The sequence below is a fragment of the Sparus aurata genome, chromosome 14 (assembly GCF_900880675.1).
Source record: "Sparus aurata chromosome 14, fSpaAur1.1, whole genome shotgun sequence".
Taxonomy (NCBI): Eukaryota; Metazoa; Chordata; class Actinopteri; order Spariformes; family Sparidae; genus Sparus; species Sparus aurata.
The window spans coordinates 6,680,683-6,698,886 of record NC_044200.1 but is presented as its reverse complement, the minus strand read 5'-3'; the positions used below and the strand labels follow the sequence as shown (position 1 = coordinate 6,698,886).

Below are 18,204 nucleotides of genomic sequence, written 5' to 3'. Positions count from 1 at the left end.
CTGACTATGGCTGTCTTTATCTTTGTGCTGCATAACATCAAGACCCTAGAGGTGAGAGTTTGGTTTTAGTGGGACCACTTAAAGAGTTAAATCCTGTTTGAAATGTATTTATCAGTCAGAATTCAGAATACTGTTTCCAGATATTTGCAGATAATTTGAGGTTAAGTCAAATATATAAGGTTTGTCGTGCTTTTAGGCAAAATGTATAGGGAATTTGGGTTATATATGGCTATCAAGAAAAATTAATGATTATAAGGGATAACTTTTTTATTACATTTTAATTTGATCCAATTTACATAGGATTACCTTGGGGCACCCTTGAAGAAGGTAAGAGATAGCCAATTCAATAATTCAGTCTCATAAAAAGGTTATAAACTGTCAGTATGTAGCTCTGAATAACATTTAACTGAATAACTACAACCAAAATTTCCATAAAAGGTAGTAATGGTCAAATGACTCTAGAGTAAGAGTAGAGGTTGGCAACATTCACTCTTGTGCAGCATTTAATAGCCTTAGGTCCATTAGGTTTAAATGTCTTTTATTTGACACAAACAATGAAAACATACTAACATGTACTGTGTGTGTGTGTGTGTGTGTGTGTGTGTGTGTGTGTGTGTGTGTGTGTGACATGATGCCAGGTTAGAGAAGGCTCTTATTTCCATGCAAAGACCGTGAGTCTGTGTGAAGCCCCTTTCAATTTACGTCAAATTAGCGGTGTAGCAAAGCAAACTACCAATAACCAGACTACACAGGGATTATAATAAGACCTGAACAGTGAACAAACACATAGATTCAACACATGTGCATTGCATCAACCAGAGTTGAACAGTCTTGTGCTTAGCTGTGCTGTGTTATGCTGTGTGCTATTTAGGCCCAGTTCAACATAGCCAGTCTTTGAAGAAAATGTGCTGGCGGTTCCTTAGCCGATGAGCCAAGCAGGAGAAAGTTGTAATCCCAATGTGCTGTCCCTGATGTTCAATGTCCGATGAAAGACGGTGGATGGAGGAAATTGGTTGCTCCTTTCCTTTGCAAGGGTAGCAGCTCGGTGCTTACTTGCCTCTTGTTCCTCGGACTGTGGAGTTAGCTGTCAAGCTTTGACTCGCAGCTGCTGGTACAAACTTATGGAGGACCAAACCTGACATAAGTATAAATAAATAAATAAATAAATACATAAATAAATAAATAAATAAATAAATACATAAATAAATGCTGAAATAAATAGATAAATGTATAAATAAATAAATGCATAAATAGATAAATGCATAAATAAATGAATAAATAAATGCATAAATAAATGCATAAATAAATAAATAAATAAATAAAAGTATAAATAAAAGAATAAATGCTTTTTATTTATTTCTACATTTCTGTTGACCTACATTTATTTATTTATGTATGTCTGTTCACCTACATTTATTTATTTCTGTATTTCTGTTCACCTACATTTATTTATTTCTGTATTTCTGTGTCCATATGTAAATGAGGAGGTAGGAGGTCCTAACCTCAGTCAAGAGCATGATTGGTCAAATCGGAGAGCCAGACAAAAGCAAACGATTCCTGATCTCAAGCCTCGCTCTCTGTAACGTTGTAAAACAGCTCCAGTTAGCTTAATAGCCTCGACCAGTGTGACAGGTTAACTGGCGTTCATTTTAACTTGCGAGGGTCCCAGATGTGCTGGTGGTGTGGTTTGAGAATCCTGTCTGGAGAGCCATGTCCGCTAACCAGGAAAAACATTCTGCTCATCGCTTCAAGTCATGTATATGTGTGTTCATTTTGACGTGGCTTGAACACTTCTATCCACACAGAGAAGCCGGGGCTGCAACTTGCAAACCACTGCTAGACGAGCGCTACAGAGCACAAATCGTCCAAAAGTGCATGTTGTCGGTCTCATATCTTTGTCGTGAATCTCTGTACTCTCAAAAAACTCATGTGTGGAACAGTATTAAGCATTTGTTCACGCCAAGCGGCTCGAGAGCGGCGTGGACACTGCTGTTAGCAGTTAGCTGTTAGCTTTTAGCTGCTCGCTGTAGGGCTAAGAGCGTAGCGTCCAGGTTAACTGTTGACACATGTTACCACCGAGAGTGAGATACATGTCTGGGCTTTCCTATGAACCATTGTCGCTACTGGTGTTTGTATCACAGGTTGATCTGGACGTCTCACGATTTGCCACAGCTGATTGACCTCACGCTGAGCTCGGGCTGGATGTCAACGTACTCTGCAGACTGTCTGACCAGCAGGCTGTATGACAGTGTACAGTTTTCACACTGACTTAGCTTCAGCTTAATAACGATGTATGCGGCTCGGAACGATGGCTTTAAGTGACCATTTGAACAGTGCGGATTGAAAAATACCCGATGGTAACCGGTGTCACAAGGTAACCTGGACGCTGCGCTACAGCGAGCAGCTAACAGCTAACATAAGAGCTAAAAGGGGTCTCCAGTCCGCTCTCGAGCTGCTCGGCGTGAACAAATGCCTCAGCCTGTTCCACCCATGAGTTATTTGAGAGTACAGAAGTTCACGACAAAGATATGAGACCGACAACATGCACTTTTGGATGATTTGTGCTCTGTAGCGCTCGTCTAGAATACACACTGCATGAAAAGTGGGATTTTCGTCAGTATGCGGCACTGTAGATTGACGTGGAATTTCAGGTTTGCAGCTGCACGCGGCAATTTGCAGGCAACACTGAAAACTGACGTAAATTGTCGGAAATTGACGTGGGCCTTCTTCTTCTTTTCTCTCTCTCTCTCTCTCTCCTGGGAACAAGTTAAAGATAAAACGCCAGTTGTTAAGAAGTTAAAATTTGCATGAAATATTTTGAGATAACCAAGATATTAAAATGCAAAAACAAAGAATTTCTATAATTTCATGGGTTCTGAATGTTTTAAAAGCAGTTGAAAAGTAATTCTTATTGCGTGTGAGAGTTCATGACCTTTAAGAGTTTTTACACTTCCGGGTTGACCGGAGCGTGAGTGACGAGGAAGAAGGAGCGGAGAGTTAATGGCGTCGAGCAGCTGACAGTGGACTGTGTGTGTTGTCAGTGTCGTGTTTTATCACTAACAGACTGTGAACTGTTGTCGGACGACGTGCTGTGAGTGTGTGAGTTGGACTCTCCGAAATACAGAAATAAATAATAAATGTAGGTGAAATAAATAAATGTAGGTGAACAGAAATACAGAAATAAATAAATGTAGGTGAACAGAAATACAGAAATAAATAAATGTAGGTCAACAGAAATGTAGAAATAAATAAAAAGCATTTATTCTTTTATTTATACTTTTATTTATTTATTTATTTATTTATACATTTATTCAGCATTCATTTATTTATGCATTTATTTATTTTTTGCATTTATTTATTTATACATTTATTTATTTATTTCAGCATTTATCTATGTATGTATTTATTTATTTATGCATTTATTAATTAATTTATTTATTTATTTATTTATACTTATGTCAGGTTTGGTCCTCCATACAAATTGAGCTAGAATATTGGCAGATACTGTATCTAAACAAATGTTGCTGCGTGTTACAGTAATAATTAAATACTTTATTCAGTTATAAGCTGTAGTATAATGGCTTTTACCGTTATTTCATTGTGGAGTTTGTGAAAGTAATCCCTGATGATTTGCACATTCGGTGTGGTTCGATCAAATGTGTATCTGTAGCAAAATTCAATGCATCTTTCAACCATGAAAATGGCATGTCATTGTCATCATATCAGTATCCCAAAGACTTTGAAGAACATGCAAAAGAAAAACTCGACTTGCCAACTCCTGCATTCTTCTATTGGTCAGAATGAGTGTCTGAGGAAAAGAAGGCAAAGGCAAAAAATCTTGTTGCTTGCAGCAAAAACGGATTCATCAAAAACCAAAAGTAGTCATTTTATGCTTTGCAGCACTAAGAATCTTCCTTCTTGTCATTTTGTTTTATTCAATATTTGCCATCTCTCCTGACTCTTGCCAGGTTTGGTTTAAACTGAACTCCACCACTAGCCTCCTGAAACCTGCCACAGACCATCACAGGCGCCATGGCTTCTGCACCCTCGAGCCATTATCCCCTGAGGATGCTGAGGAGGAACGCCTTCTACTAGAATCCACTGCTTGGCCTGAAACTCCACTTTTGCCATCTCCTCTTTCCCTGGAGGAGACCAGTGATCCTGCCCACAGCACCTTCACCATTCTTCCAGGAAAGGAAGGACGACAATGGCAGATAGGGGACCAGCTGGAGGTCACGATAAATATGTGTGATTTTAAAGGACGTCCAAAGAAGACTGGGGGAGATGTCTTACTCGCTCGGCTGCACAACCTGAGCCTGGTAGCAGGTGTTGCTGGGAAAGTGGTGGATCATCTGAATGGCACATACACTGCTGTTTTCTCTTTACTATGGGAAGGAAGCGCACAGGTCCAGGTGATTCTTAACACTGTTATGTTACATGTGATTGTACTTTAATCTATCTTCTAATTGACCTTTTGCTAAGCCCCACCTGAATTACTTTTGTTACTCCTGTTAACTTTGACTTCTCACAGAGCACATGTGGAGTTTGTAATGATAACTGTACTCAAAAGAAAACTTTAACATTAGCTCATTTCAAAGTACTAGCGCATTTTTTTTCAAGCTAGATAGCTAATTAAGCTAATGTTAAGTCTGTGAGTTGGGTGTCAGTGCTGCCTGAATTACTTCTTTTGTTGCTGACCGTTGCTTGTTTAGAACAAGAAATCCCCCACCAAAAAATGTCTCTTTAATATGCACGTCATTGCTTCATGCTGTGCTGAAATACTGAGGCAAATGCAAACATGTCCAAGGCAAATAATCAGCATTTTTACCAAGTGATGACCCATGTTGAAAACATAACACGTAAGTATGAAAGAAAAAGGTAATATCGGGCTGTTATTGTATCCTCTCATAATCCTTTTTGGCCAATGTGTCTGGTGCACATGACATCTTGGACGGGGTTCAACGGGGTTCTCTCTAATGGTGTGATCATGCAAAGATCATTTTTGCCATGTGTTTTTATTAGGGCTGTCAAACAATACATTTTTTTAATCGCGATTAATACCATTTTGTCCATAGTTAACTCGCGATTAATCGGGGGCTCTCTGCATCTGCCATGTGTTTGGCTTGGAGTGATATTTGAGACTCAATGTACTTCGATGGTAACTAATTTCATGTCGACAGTACGTGCAGATAACTTTTGTCCTGTCAACCGAACCATCTGGCAGTGTTTCTAAAGTAGTTTGCCGTTCATACCGTAAATTACTAAATAATTGCCAGGTTTCAATTAACCGCATGGTCCCTTTAAACGCCGGTGCAGATGTATATTATGGTAAATAACCTCCGGTTCCAAATAAATGTCGGGTCAAATTTAAAAAAAATTTTTAATTAAGGAAGAAGAGGTGTCCACTGAAACTGCATGTTTTTCTTCTTCGCCTTTTTCACGCAGTGTGCTGCTTTCTGTCATTCAATATCACACTGATGATCGCCATGGCTCCAGTGCAGCAAAATAATAAAAAGTATGACTTGAAATTCAAACTTTTTGTCGTGATATATTCAGAGGAAAACTCGGGAGAAGCAGCCGCTAGACGTTTCTCAGTCGACCCCAAGAGAGTGAGAGATTGGTAAATAAATCAAACTGAGCTTCAGCGTCTGTCCGAGGAGGACAGCAACAGGGCCAGGCTGCCTGGTGGAGGGAGGAAGAAGTCTAGCGAGGAGCCTGAGATAAACATGCAGGGATGAGTTATCAGCAAACGGGCACGCCACGTGAGAGTGTCCCGCAAAATGATCAGGGCGATGGAGAAACAAATGTCCACCACCGTGAGTGACAGCAGAGATGAGGAGTTTGCAGCGAGTGATGGTCGGCTGAATCGTTTCCTCTGCCGCAACAACTTCACTTGCAGAAGGATGCTGGAGAATTCACAGAAAAGCTGGAGAAGTTTGTGACATTTTCATCCCGGATTATTGTGAGGAAGGAATTAAACGCCTGTCCCAAATTGCCGTCTGGTCTGTTAAGTGATTGAAACAACTAAACGCCCGGCTATTATTTGGTATTTTAAGGTAAGTCCTTTCTCCATTTCCTTACTTTTCAGTCCGCCGTGTTTTTCCCGAACTGCCAACCCTGCTTCTTCTTCTTCTGATTCCCTTTCTTATTCTTCTGCCACCCTCTGTATCAAGACTACAGGTGCCACCGACGGCCGTAAATCATTCAAATTTTTTTTCTTTATACCGAGCGTTAATCGCGCGTTAAAAAAATTAACGGCGTTAAGAGGACGTTGCGTTAACGCGTTATTAACGCGTTATTAACGCGTTAACTTTGACAGCCCTAGTTTTTACTCACTCCAAACAGTCAGGATATTTTACTGTACAAAATGCTCCTCCACACTGTCCACTTCACTTGTAACTGAGTGTAACGCCAATAACATTTCGATACTTAGCCCTTCATCAGGTTATTTTACAAGACAATGTGAGAGGCTGTCTTAAGTAGTAGAGTAGTTAAAGGGATAGTTCGTGTTTTTTGAAGTGGGGTCATATAAAGTACATATCTATAGTCGATCTGTTTCCTACCGTAATCACTGATCAGCGCAGCCTCAGTTTGGAGAAGTAGAGAGCCCCTCCAGCCCAGACACTCAGCTTTGTACTGCAGTGAACGGGGTCCAGCAAAAAAGCGAAATTAACCACCTAAAACAAGGCTCACGTAAAAATGTTTACACCAGTTCAAGTGTACGTTGTATAGGTAAAATTCACAAAGCTTTACATCACTGTCAGACCGCGCATTCTTTTGGCACTACATTTTCTCAACCGCAGAACCTCCGTATCCCTACGCATTAGCGTAACTGGGCAACAGCTGATCTGCGAGCGGCGGCTGGACGAGAGGTTTACTTTTGATAAAAACGAAACTTGACTCTCCATATCCTTCCGCATTAGCGCTCATGCGTAGGGATATGGAGGTTCTGCGGTTGAGAAAATGTAGTGCCAAAAGAAAGCGCGGTCTGACGGCGATGTAAAGCGGTGTGAATTTTACCTATACAACGTACACTTGACCTGATATAGATTCATGTGTAGGGGCCCCGGTGATACTACAAGCAAAGTTTCATGTTGTGTCAAGCCTTCTTAGTGTTTTAAAAATAGCAATTTTGATGCCGAGTGCCCCTGCACTCCATTGAAAATTAGCTTGTCCAAAAACGAAACTACAGTAAATCTTAAAAGTGCCTCTTTCGTTGTAATTATGCGTTTACACAAAGGTTTGACTCATATTCAATCACAAATAAAGCCTTGGTTGCTTTTTGGCAAGAGTTTCACTTTAAGTTGTGCAAAAGCTGTGCAATGTACATCAGCCATAAGCTAGAGAGCAATGGTACACGCCAGGGGTGTGTGTTCTTTTGTCTGTGTTTGAATTCAGTTGAGCCTCTCAATAAACACAGCACTCACCGGAGACAGAGAGTTGTTTATTTTCCTTTTCCCCCTGTCCTCTGTGTGTTTATTCGGGTGTCATCACAGTAAAATCAGGTTGATAAGCTCAAGTGATAAATCCACTTTTTCTTCCCAAAAGTTAAAAAACTATCTTTGAACTGGTAAACATCTCTGGATTAGAGCAGAATCAGATGTGACTTTAGGTGTTTATTCCTCCATAAGGTCTGACTCTACCTCTCTCCTCCAGAGCTGTCCATCACTGAGTAGGTTTAGATTTATTTATTTAAAAGGATTTACAGAAATAACCATGATATAAATAATATACAGTGCAGGAAGAGGCAGAACATTTTAACTGCTGAGAATACAAGTATACAAGTATAAGTGATGCGCCACATCGTTCACATCACTTTTCACAAATTGACACAAATTGTATCGACTTTGTATGAAATCTACACCATCGAAAAAATGCATTTGGCTTTTAGTGGGAACACACCAGAAAAGTATTATCCATGAGGCTCCTGTGCATTGGGGATATACTATACAGTATTTGTAGTACTGAAGTTCAGTTCGCTTTAGACCTGACATAAAGTGTGCAGCTTAAGTATTCAGTAGTACTCACTTTACTTTACTGATAAGACTGAACACGACCGGGCTTTGACATTTTTTTCAGGTGACACTGGCTCATCCAAGTGAGGCTGTCACTGTGCTGCAAAGGTTGAACGTTGAAGAGCCAGACAGGGTTTACTTCAAAAGCATCTTTCGCTCAGGCAACCTCTCCCAAACGACTGCCTGCAACGTCTGTTTGCGTCCAACCCAGCAGCCACAGTGCAACTACACGGACGTCCGTACAGGAGAGCCCTGGTTCTGCTACAAGCCACAAAATCTGAGCTGTAAGGCTCGGATCAACCACAGCATGGGAGGAATCAGGCGAAACCTCAAGGCCAAGGAGGAGAAGCTGTTTCAAAGGTAAGGCGTGAAAAGATACGACTGGAATCTTGTGTAACCTCAAGTTTTTCAATGTAATGTATCTCCTTGGTGAGAAACTTTAGTAGTTCTTGACTATAGGCAGTAAAGATTGAATCTGAAGATGTTGAAAGTTTTAAAGATAATACAGATCAAAGTAGTCAGTGTAATTCACACTGGTTGACTTTTATTAAAGCCCCTGTACAGACTTTTCATTTAGTGTTGATTTTGGCGGCCCCGGTGGACGAAAGTGGTGATGTTTCCCGGAATGAAGACTGCATTTCCCATGAGCCCTAGCGCCCACAGTCGTGAAGACGTTTGTCTGGCCAGCGCGTGTAGATTTGTTTTGGAAACGTTGGAAAGAAGACGGGACTTGCTTTGAAAACTTTTTTTTTTTTTAGCAGCTATCTACAGCGTGCATATGGATGAGGTAATGTATCTACACTACTCACAATAAGTTAGGGATATTGTGAGAGACTCAGTGGATTTCATACATACGGTGTTTGTTTCACTTCAGAGAGTTTTGGGATAGGGAGGCAATTGTATTGGGGTGATAGACACACCTCATTTTGTGTTTTCCACGTAATGGTCTCAATGTGTACAGTGTGCCTTACATATTGGGGCCAATACCAAAAAACTAAAAGACAACCCTTTTCAATGTGGCATCAATTTCAACATTCTGTGGGTATTGTCAGTAAGTCATTCCAAGTTCATCATTCAAACAACCATGAACACACGACGTCACTTAACGGACGAGCAGCGCCACCTGGCCATAGCGCGCCTTCGGGTCGGTGGCAGGCAGTCAGATGTTGCTCGTGAACTTGGTGTGTCTCAAAGTGTCATCAGCAGACTTGCATCAAGACACAGAACTACTGGCAGAGTTCGTGACAGACCCAGGAGTGGAGCCCCACGAGTGACAGACCGCAAAAATGACCAGTACCTAAGGACCTATGCACTCAGACATCATTATGCAACTGCCACACAGCAGCAAGCCCAGTTACGAGATGTGAGGGGTACTAGGGTTTCCAGACAAACCATTCGAAACCGACTCCACCGCTTTGGCTTGAATGCTAGACGACCGTTGCAGGTGACTCCACTTACACCAAGACACCGCCGTGAACGCTTGCAGTGGGCACAAGACCATGTGACCTAGACAATGCAGCAGTGGTCTACCGTCCTGTTCACTGATGAGTGTCGGGTCACCTTGCACAGAAATGATGGTCGTCAGCGTTGCTGGAGAAGGCGAGGTGAGCGATACGCCGAGGTCAACATGGTCCCCAGGGTTCCCTTTGGTGGAGGAGTTGCAACAGTCTGGGCAGGCATCACCAGTCAGCACAAAACAGATTTGGTTATTGTAGATGGCTCAGTCGCTGCACGTTCTTACCTCAGAGACATCATAGAACCCATCATCATCCCCCAATTCCACCAGCACACCCCCAACTTTCTGTTCATGGATGATAATGCTCCACCACATCGTGCCAGAATTGTCACAGCTCGACTTCAGGAAGTCGGAGTACCTGATATGGTATGGCCAGCAATGTCCTGAACCCCATAGAGCACGTCTGGGACCAGCTGAAGCAGAGACTGGATGATCGTACCCCACCCCCACGTGACCTGGCAGAACTGCGTGTAGCACTTGTGGAGGAGTAGAACGCATTGCCTCAGAACAACATCATGAGGCTAGTGAGGAGCATGAGACGTCGCTGTCAAGCTGTCATTGCGGCAAATGGTGGAAACACCCGCTACTGACATTGTCAATTTTTGTTATTTGGGGCTATCCCTTGTTATTTATTACCCCAAATTTTTGGGGTAATAAATATTAAACTAATGAAAATGGTGTTTCTTCTCATTCATTATTAGTAATATCAAAGGGAACTTTTACTTATTTCATTAAAATTCAGACCAAATAGGAAAAGCACTCATGTAAATAACAATATCCCTAACTTATTGTGAGTAGTGTATTTGTATTTCTATGTAATATAATATGCCACCGGTGAAACAAAGTAATGTTAAAACTTGTATCTAAGTTCTCTCGAAGTAATTGAATCATGCCTTTGACCTGGACAAATGAGAATTTACACAGACATACATCTAAGTTCTTAACAGTAAGCCTACAACCAACAGTTTAGATAACTCGGTAGTAGAACTGTTTAGTTTAGTTGTCAACTTACCTTAGTAATACTTTATTGTCAATGCAATAACCCAGCATTGGAAAAAACTGCAGTAGCATTGCCAACATAATACGTTATGTTGTAAGCCAACTGTATTACCGTGATGTCTGTGACATAGGCTAAACATGCAAAGACTGCACTATTGTCACTGTGTGTAATGCTGCTGTTGCACTGCAATTTCCCAGCTATATATATTACCCACGGTGCTACAGAGCTAGCGTTACAGCAAAGTCACAGTGATTGTGATGGATGTTTTGTTCTAAGTAAGAAACTGAATCATTTATAATGACAGATGATATTACTGATGCATCGTTGCAGGTCGGCTGGGCTGAGGCATACACACAGCTGAAATGGATGCATGATCTAAGACGTTTGTTGTTGTTTTTACGAGTGTAGTATTTAGAGCTAATCTAGTGGTAACGTTAGCCAGCTTTGTTGTAACAACATAAATTCATGTATTGCTGTAAACTACGTCCCGCAATACATTTCGTAAATGAAATAAAATTGACATACCTGTCTAGGAGGAATCAGGCAAATTCTGGATCCGACTTGAATCCCTTCAAACCCCGCAACTCTCTCCATCTCTCAAAGGAATCGCCAATGTTTATCCGTGTTTTAGCCCTAGCTCGATCGGATTCCCTCTTGGCCTTTCGTTGGTCTCAAATTCTTTTTCTTTTCTTTGTCTCATTATCAGCCATGACAAAAGTTTTAGCTCGGTTAGCACTGGCTAGCGTAGCAACTAAACAGATATGCTGAGTGTCGTCAGTTCCGGTCTGACTGCCGTAAATCGTTTCGTCAGTGGTCCGACCCAACCAAGGCCTTTCAGAGGTATAGAATTAGACTACTTAGAAATAGCGTATCTTCACACTGATGGGCTCATTTGCTGTTGTAGGTAACAGACACATCAGCAGAAACCAGAGACTTTTGCATATCCAGTTAAAAACTCCGTACAGGGGCTTTAAGAACACTGGAAAGTATTTGCTGTGAATAGATACACTTTGTCATTTCATGCATTTTTATTTTATATGTTGTCTCTTAAAAAGTTGAAATGCTGAAGTGTTAACCGACAGTGGCCTACTTTTGTTGTTAATTTTCATTAACAAATCATTACATTTCTTCATGTTAAAGGTCTCATTATGAAAAACACGTTTTCCCCGGTCTCTGCATATTTATAAACTGGTCCTCCCTGAGCCTGCCAACTCCCAGAAAAAGGAAAGCAAGCGATTACTGCATGGTCTCTGCAGCCAACCCACCCGTAAAACGGTGCTCCTACAGGCAGTTCAGATTCTGCTCCTGTCGTTACGTAACGAAAGGAGTCATTATCATAGGCGCGCAAACTGCTCTGTTGTTGGTTGTATAAATCAAAACAAGTGCCTATATTCTGTCCCAGCTACAGCACAACAAAAGTGACAGTGGGGCTGCGTTTCATTTTTTAACGACAACGTGCCAACTGCAGTTCCTGTTAGCTTTTATGTGTGTGCTAACCACTTCACATCAGACTGCTTCAGTAATGAGGTCAGTACAAAGCTGGCTTTGCCTCGACACTGACCCTCGTAAAAGGATCAGTCCCAACCATACCGGACCCAGCAACTGCACCCGAGCCACCGATAAGTGTGTTTGATAGTATTTACAGTTGCCGACGAGTATGGTGAAGTCAGCTGGAAATTGGCTAACTAGTTAGCTCTGCTTCGGTCCACTATGCAATGGCGTTTGAAGCCAGTTTGATGTTAATAATTTTACAAGGGAGCTTGGTTGTCACAGTAAAAAGTCTGGAAACAATTGCAGACTGGAGACAGAGACGATGCGAACAGTGTCCAAAAGTTTGGAGACTGTGTTGGAGACAAACACAGCTTTCACCAGTTGTTAGCCATTAGCTACATGGTAGTAACTATAACACAGAACAAACTAACATATTCAGACACTAACCATTCTGAAACGTCCTGCTGCAGCCGCAGAGTCGGTACTTCTTCAGGAGCCTCTCCTTCTGGGTCCGATTCTGGGTCAAACTGGTATGGTTGAACGAAAAATTCTCTGCGAGCCATAGCGTTACATCAACCGTAAACGTTAGCGCATGCTAGCGCGTGTGCAAGAGGCATCCTCTCCCTGAGAGTGATGTAGCAGGCAAGGCTTTCCAAGTAGGCGTTGACAGACGGAGCTCATTAGCAATTTAAAGGTGCAGGCACAGAAACAGTTCTCTCATTAGAGCTCAGTAGGGCGACTTTGAGACAGCTGAAATTCAGGACCACGGATGGGTTTGGGGTTATGCATATTGTTACGACCCCCTTTAAGTGAGGTCTAACATAAGACAGAACAACAAGTTATGATTCAAAGGAAGGTGAATTTTATTAACTCAATCATCAAACAAAGCAAACTAACTGATGGGCCGGCCAAAATAAACAAAAGAAGAGCAGACTCCTAGACCAACCCACCAGGGCCGTCGGAACTGGGATTAACCCTCTACCCTAAACCAACAAAGCAACTAATCCTAATTGAAATAAAGCCACGAAAACTGAACTACCGCACCCATCAGAATAACATAAATCAAAGGCATAATACCTCAGCCAGCCTCCCGGCTGACTGACAGCACTGCTGGTCCGGTGGCATGCAGTGAGCAAGGTGAGAGAGAGAGACCAGAGCCTAGTGCCCTACCCCCTCTTATTGAATCTTCCCAATCAGCCAGACTGCTATCACCTGGCAGGTAAGCCAGTCACCAGCCATGGTGACACATCCTGGCCAGCAGACAGGGAGCATGTAACACGTATCGAATACAGAGTTGTTGGACCTCTGACAGCTGTGTGAAATTGATGAAAAACAGTATAACATGGGACCTTTAAAGGGACATGAAACAACATGAGCATTCACTTGAAGTTGAGTTGATGGCAAAAGTCTGATATTTAATCCCCTTTTTAAGTCTAGTTTGGTCTGCACTTTTCCAGAGGAAGTAAGTGAATCTTGGTGCTGTATCGTAGGCAACTGGACTTGTTTCAGTTTCTTGAGGACGTTTGACCTCTCATCCAAGAGGCTTCTTCAGTTCTAACTAACTGGAGGGGAGTTGCAGGCTTTTAAACTCTTGTCTTGTGCGCACTGAGTTTTCAGAGTCGTAGGGTCACTTGTGGGTCGTTGGTCAAACCGGCCTTCATGTGGGTGTCTAAGGCTAGGTAAAGCCTAATGACTTAATGATTAGGGTTAACTTAACTTAAAGTCCTTAACGACTTTGTAAGAACACAGAGTTTAAAAGCGTGCACCTCCCTTCCAGTTACTTAGAACTGAAGAAGCCTCTTGAATGAGAGGTGAAACGTTCATTAAAGTCCAGTTACCTGCGATACAGCACTTATATTTATCATGACCTGGATGACTGATAACCTACATCATTTAGTGTATGGAGTAAATTACTCTGAGCATTTGTTAAGAAAGACACTGAAAAATGTCAAAGCGTGTCACAAGAGAGGAGCACATGCCAAGCACACTGAAAAAATTTTAAAAAAATATTGGAAAAATAATGGCTTTACTGGTGACGCATTTCTAGCAGTGCGTCTTTGTGTGATAGGTCACAGCTGCCTGCTGTGTAATAAAACCTAGATGACAGTGATGAGACTCAGTAGAGCTGAGAGCAACTGTAAAGTCAGGTGAAAATCATCCGTGGGTTCATCACTGCAAGCCACACATTGGTATTACATAGCCATTGGAACCATTGTTTATATGAAAATGTTTTGTGTGATTTGAAAGAACTTTCAAGCAGTTTAATCTTTAACTTTTTTTAAATTGTCTCAAATATTTTGTCTTCCTTCCTTGTATTGATGTTGTTTATGCTGTGGTGTGTGTAACAAATGTTGTATTATCTATACTTTCCTTCAGTCGTGTCAATATGAAAATCTCCATTCGGGCCTCAGGACCTGCCAACATCACTGTGTTGCCAAAAAAGGAAGGTAAAGCATCATTTTTTACTACTGCCACCGCCGTCCATAATAATAGTTCAAACTGAATATGTGACAGTCTGTGAAAGTGAAAAAAGGAAAAATCATTTGTAAACACCTCATCACTTTCTTCTGGATAGCACTGTCCTGTTGAGAGATGTATTCAGGTCACTTTGAGAAGAGTACTTGAGCATGGAGTGTGAGGGTCAAAGTTCATGAACATGACACCAGCTGTTCCCAGAGCATCTAGTTTCTAAGGATGCATTATACAGCACAGGGTTGTATAATGAAATGAAAGCTTGTCATTCTCTCATGCTACACAAACATTGACCATTGTACAACATTGTACAACACTGACCAACATTGTACAGTTATTTAGATACATAAACACATAAAAATAATTGGAAATAATTCCGTCGTACATTTCTTATATTTTCATCCGGGCAAATGTTAACAGCAGCAACAAGATGGTGACAGTAATATGGTCAGTGTCTTGGAATTAAAAAGTTCAGCGTTACATAAACATTCACATCATCATCAGCCAAAGTCAAATATTACACAAGAGACAATACAAAAAATTTACACTATTAAGGTTTATAACTATTAATTTTGATCCTCAAACACTGTGGAAAGAACATTGCTTTAAAGGACTGGGCTGATAATATTCTATATTTTCCATATTGTCAAGTCCCATGAAAATTGGTTCTACTAACAATCATCGCCTATGAGGCCAAAGCCTGAAATATGTATTCCTCTGCCATGGAGCTACACTGTTGCTTGAAAACATTGAAAAAAAAAACTAATCAGTGGGCGCCCCTGTTACTCCAAGTGACTTGTTTCTTAATTACAATAACCATTGGCACTGGAGTTTATTTACATACAGTTCCACATACACTGGCCTGATGACACCAAATGTGTATTAATCAGCTGTTGAAAATAGTCTAACTAATGTACTTCCATTTGAGTTACGTTAGAAACTACAGCCTTTCCAAAAAAATATTTTTGTGACACATTAGTCAAAATACCATCTTCAATTGTAATCACCTTACCTAACGTTCCCTAGCCTATCTGTGTGCCAGAGACAAGTCAAGGAGAGGTCTTGGTTCAGGTCTTCTTATTGTATTTGTTAACAATAATGATAAAGTAAAATAACCCCTCTGTTACTCTTTGACTTATTGTCAGGTCAACCAAATGTGGAGAGCAGCATTGTGAAGTCTGGACCTGCTGGCTATTATTACGAGGGTGTATGGCATGCACTGGGTGGATCAACAGTTAACCAGTTCAACACTGTCACAATCACTCAGTGTCTGAAAGGCAAGGTCGTCTACATGTTTGGAGACTCCACCGTGAGGCAGTTTTTTGAATACCTCAACACAGAACTACCAAGTAGGTGATCCACAATCATTTCTGGCTAGTTTAATTGTGTTCACACTGAAGCCTAATCTGTTCCCTCTCTAATATATTTAGATCTGAAGGAGTTTGACCTGCACAATGATAGGAAAGCTGGACCTTTCATATCCTTGGATTATACAAACAACATCTTGGTGAAGTACCGCTTCCACGGTCCTCCTAGCCGCACTGCCCCTGTCCCAATAAGTGAGCTACGTTACATGGCCAATGAACTCGATGGTATAACTGGAGGTTCCAACACTGTTGTCATTTTTGGCATCTGGGCTCATTTCAGCAATTTCCCCATGGAGATCTACATCCGCCGGGTGCAGAACATCCGCAGGGCGGTGGTGCATATGCTGGACAGGGCTCCAGACACGCTGGTTATCATCCGGACCGGGAATCCCAAAGAACTCACACTTACTGTGGCGCTAACCAACAGCGACTGGCACTCATACCAGACGAACAAGGTGCTCAGAGCCATGTTCAACGGACTGAATGTTCATTTTGTGAATGCCTGGGAGATGACTCTGGCCCACCACCTGCCCCACGACCTCCACCCAAAACCCCCCATCATTAAGAACATGATCAATGTTATCATGTCCTACATGTGCCCTCAAAAGGGCGGCTAGATTTGTGGGAGAGGACTGAGGATTCAATAACACACAGTATAAGAGTTTGATCTGTGTTTCTGCCAAGTAGAGATGTGGACTTGAGTCACTGTGACTTGGACTTTAGTCGACTGAAGTCACTGTATTGATGAATTGCAACTTGACTTGACAAAAAAAAATGACTTGGGACATGCTTGAGACTGGGACCAAATTACTTGAGTGTCATGTTTACCAATCAAATCTATTTTAAGACGGGCATTGTTGAGAGAGTCTGATTTCTACTGTCCTTCTGGTGTGTTTGTGTTAAGAAACTTGAAACCACCAAATGAGAGGAAAGGAGACTCCTCTCATGGCAATGGGAAAGGAGTCAATCTCCAATTTTTTGGCACATTTGATATACAAAAAAATTATATACAGGCTAATTTTGGCATAAAAATTGTATTTGTAGCTTCAGAAGGAATGGTAGTGAATTTTGTTACATTTGTACAGAGCCAGGGTAGCTGTTTTCTGTCCTAATGCTATGCCAAGCTTCCAATACAACAGCTCTGCCACATATTCTACCACTATGAAGCTTAAAATAGCCAGTTTCTGTTTCAGAGAGTTGCAAACTCAGCTTTATGTTTATTTCTGAAGCCATAATAAGTGGTAGTGTTTTACTGGACGGCAGTATAATGGGATGTGTTTCCTATATTCCTCATCCATCATATTTTTAAATGGGGTGAGTATGTATGTATGATGTATGTATGTACACACACACACACACACACACACACACACACATACCCTAACCCATGTATATATACATATGTGTGTGTATATATGTGTATATAAACAAAGCCGAGTATTTATACATGTATATAAATACAAATATATACATATGTATATATACATATGTGTATATATGTATATATACATGTATTGATACATATGTTTATATGTGTATTTATATATGTTTTTTTTTCAAAGGTAAAACAAATAAAACAGATTATAGTATTGTATAATGTTGATAAAAATAAGTAATAAATCAATTTCTGTCCCTCTTCTAAACTTTAGTTGCAGGCGAGGGTAACCAAACTCCCAAAACTTGAAAAATAGTCTGTGCCTTCAATCTGGGGCTGGATCCTGCAGTTTTCCAAGTGCCTGATGTATACTTTGCAGCCCTCAGTGTCCCACAATCCACTGTGCCCTTATCTTGTTTAAAAGAGCATTCGGGCTATCAGGTTACAGGATTTGTATTAATTTGCATTAAATGTTGTCATGTTATTTAGACTACTGATATTGTTGCTGACATTAATATTATGAATATTATGTGAAATGTTAAATGTGGGTCACGCTTGATAGTGTGTTGATGGAAGGTAAGGAAATGTATTTTCTTAGTTGTTTTACTTTTCTGTATTTTTGCAGCAAATTGGAATAATTGTCAAATGGAGGTTATTTTCATATATTATTCTGTAATATAAGTTTAAAGAAGCCAATGTGAATCACACAATACATTTTTTCAAGAGAAATAAAGAAAACATGAGACCAAACAAGGTTTCTGACAACCTTTTAATTAATACGTATTTTCTACCCAAGTGTTGAATAATAAAAGAAATGCACTCTGTGAATTGTCAACCTTTACAAACTGTGTGTGTGTTACTACATCAGAAATAACAGTAAAAGTACAAGTGATTAGCATTAACTGCCTCCCATGCAATCTACTGTATATGTTTGTTCAAACTTCAACAAGGAATCTGAAGAATGCACG

General features: G+C 40.8%; 1 protein-coding gene across 1 annotated transcript; it reads left to right on the top strand.

Annotated features, from left to right (window-relative positions):
- Window positions 1-17,241, top strand: LOC115595597 (NXPE family member 3-like). The gene is made up of 6 exons (XM_030440260.1): window positions 1-51; window positions 3,969-4,412; window positions 8,080-8,375; window positions 14,399-14,469; window positions 15,640-15,843; window positions 15,925-17,241. The coding sequence occupies exons 1-6, from the start codon at window positions 7-9 to the stop codon at window positions 16,476-16,478; spliced, it is 1,614 nt and encodes a 537-aa protein (XP_030296120.1). The 5' UTR covers window positions 1-6; the 3' UTR covers window positions 16,479-17,241.
- The last annotated feature ends 963 nt before the right edge of the window (window positions 17,242-18,204 follow it).

Excerpts from the sequence above, each read along its gene's own strand:
- LOC115595597 (XM_030440260.1), top strand. The coding sequence starts at position 7 with ATGGCTGTCTTTATCTTTGTGCTGCATAACATCAAGACCCTAGAG. Across the intron at positions 8,376-14,398 it reads GAGGAGAAGCTGTTTCAAAG|TCGTGTCAATATGAAAATCT; the intron begins GTAAGGCGTGAA and ends ACTTTCCTTCAG. Across the intron at positions 14,470-15,639 it reads TGTGTTGCCAAAAAAGGAAG|GTCAACCAAATGTGGAGAGC; the intron begins GTAAAGCATCAT and ends ACTTATTGTCAG.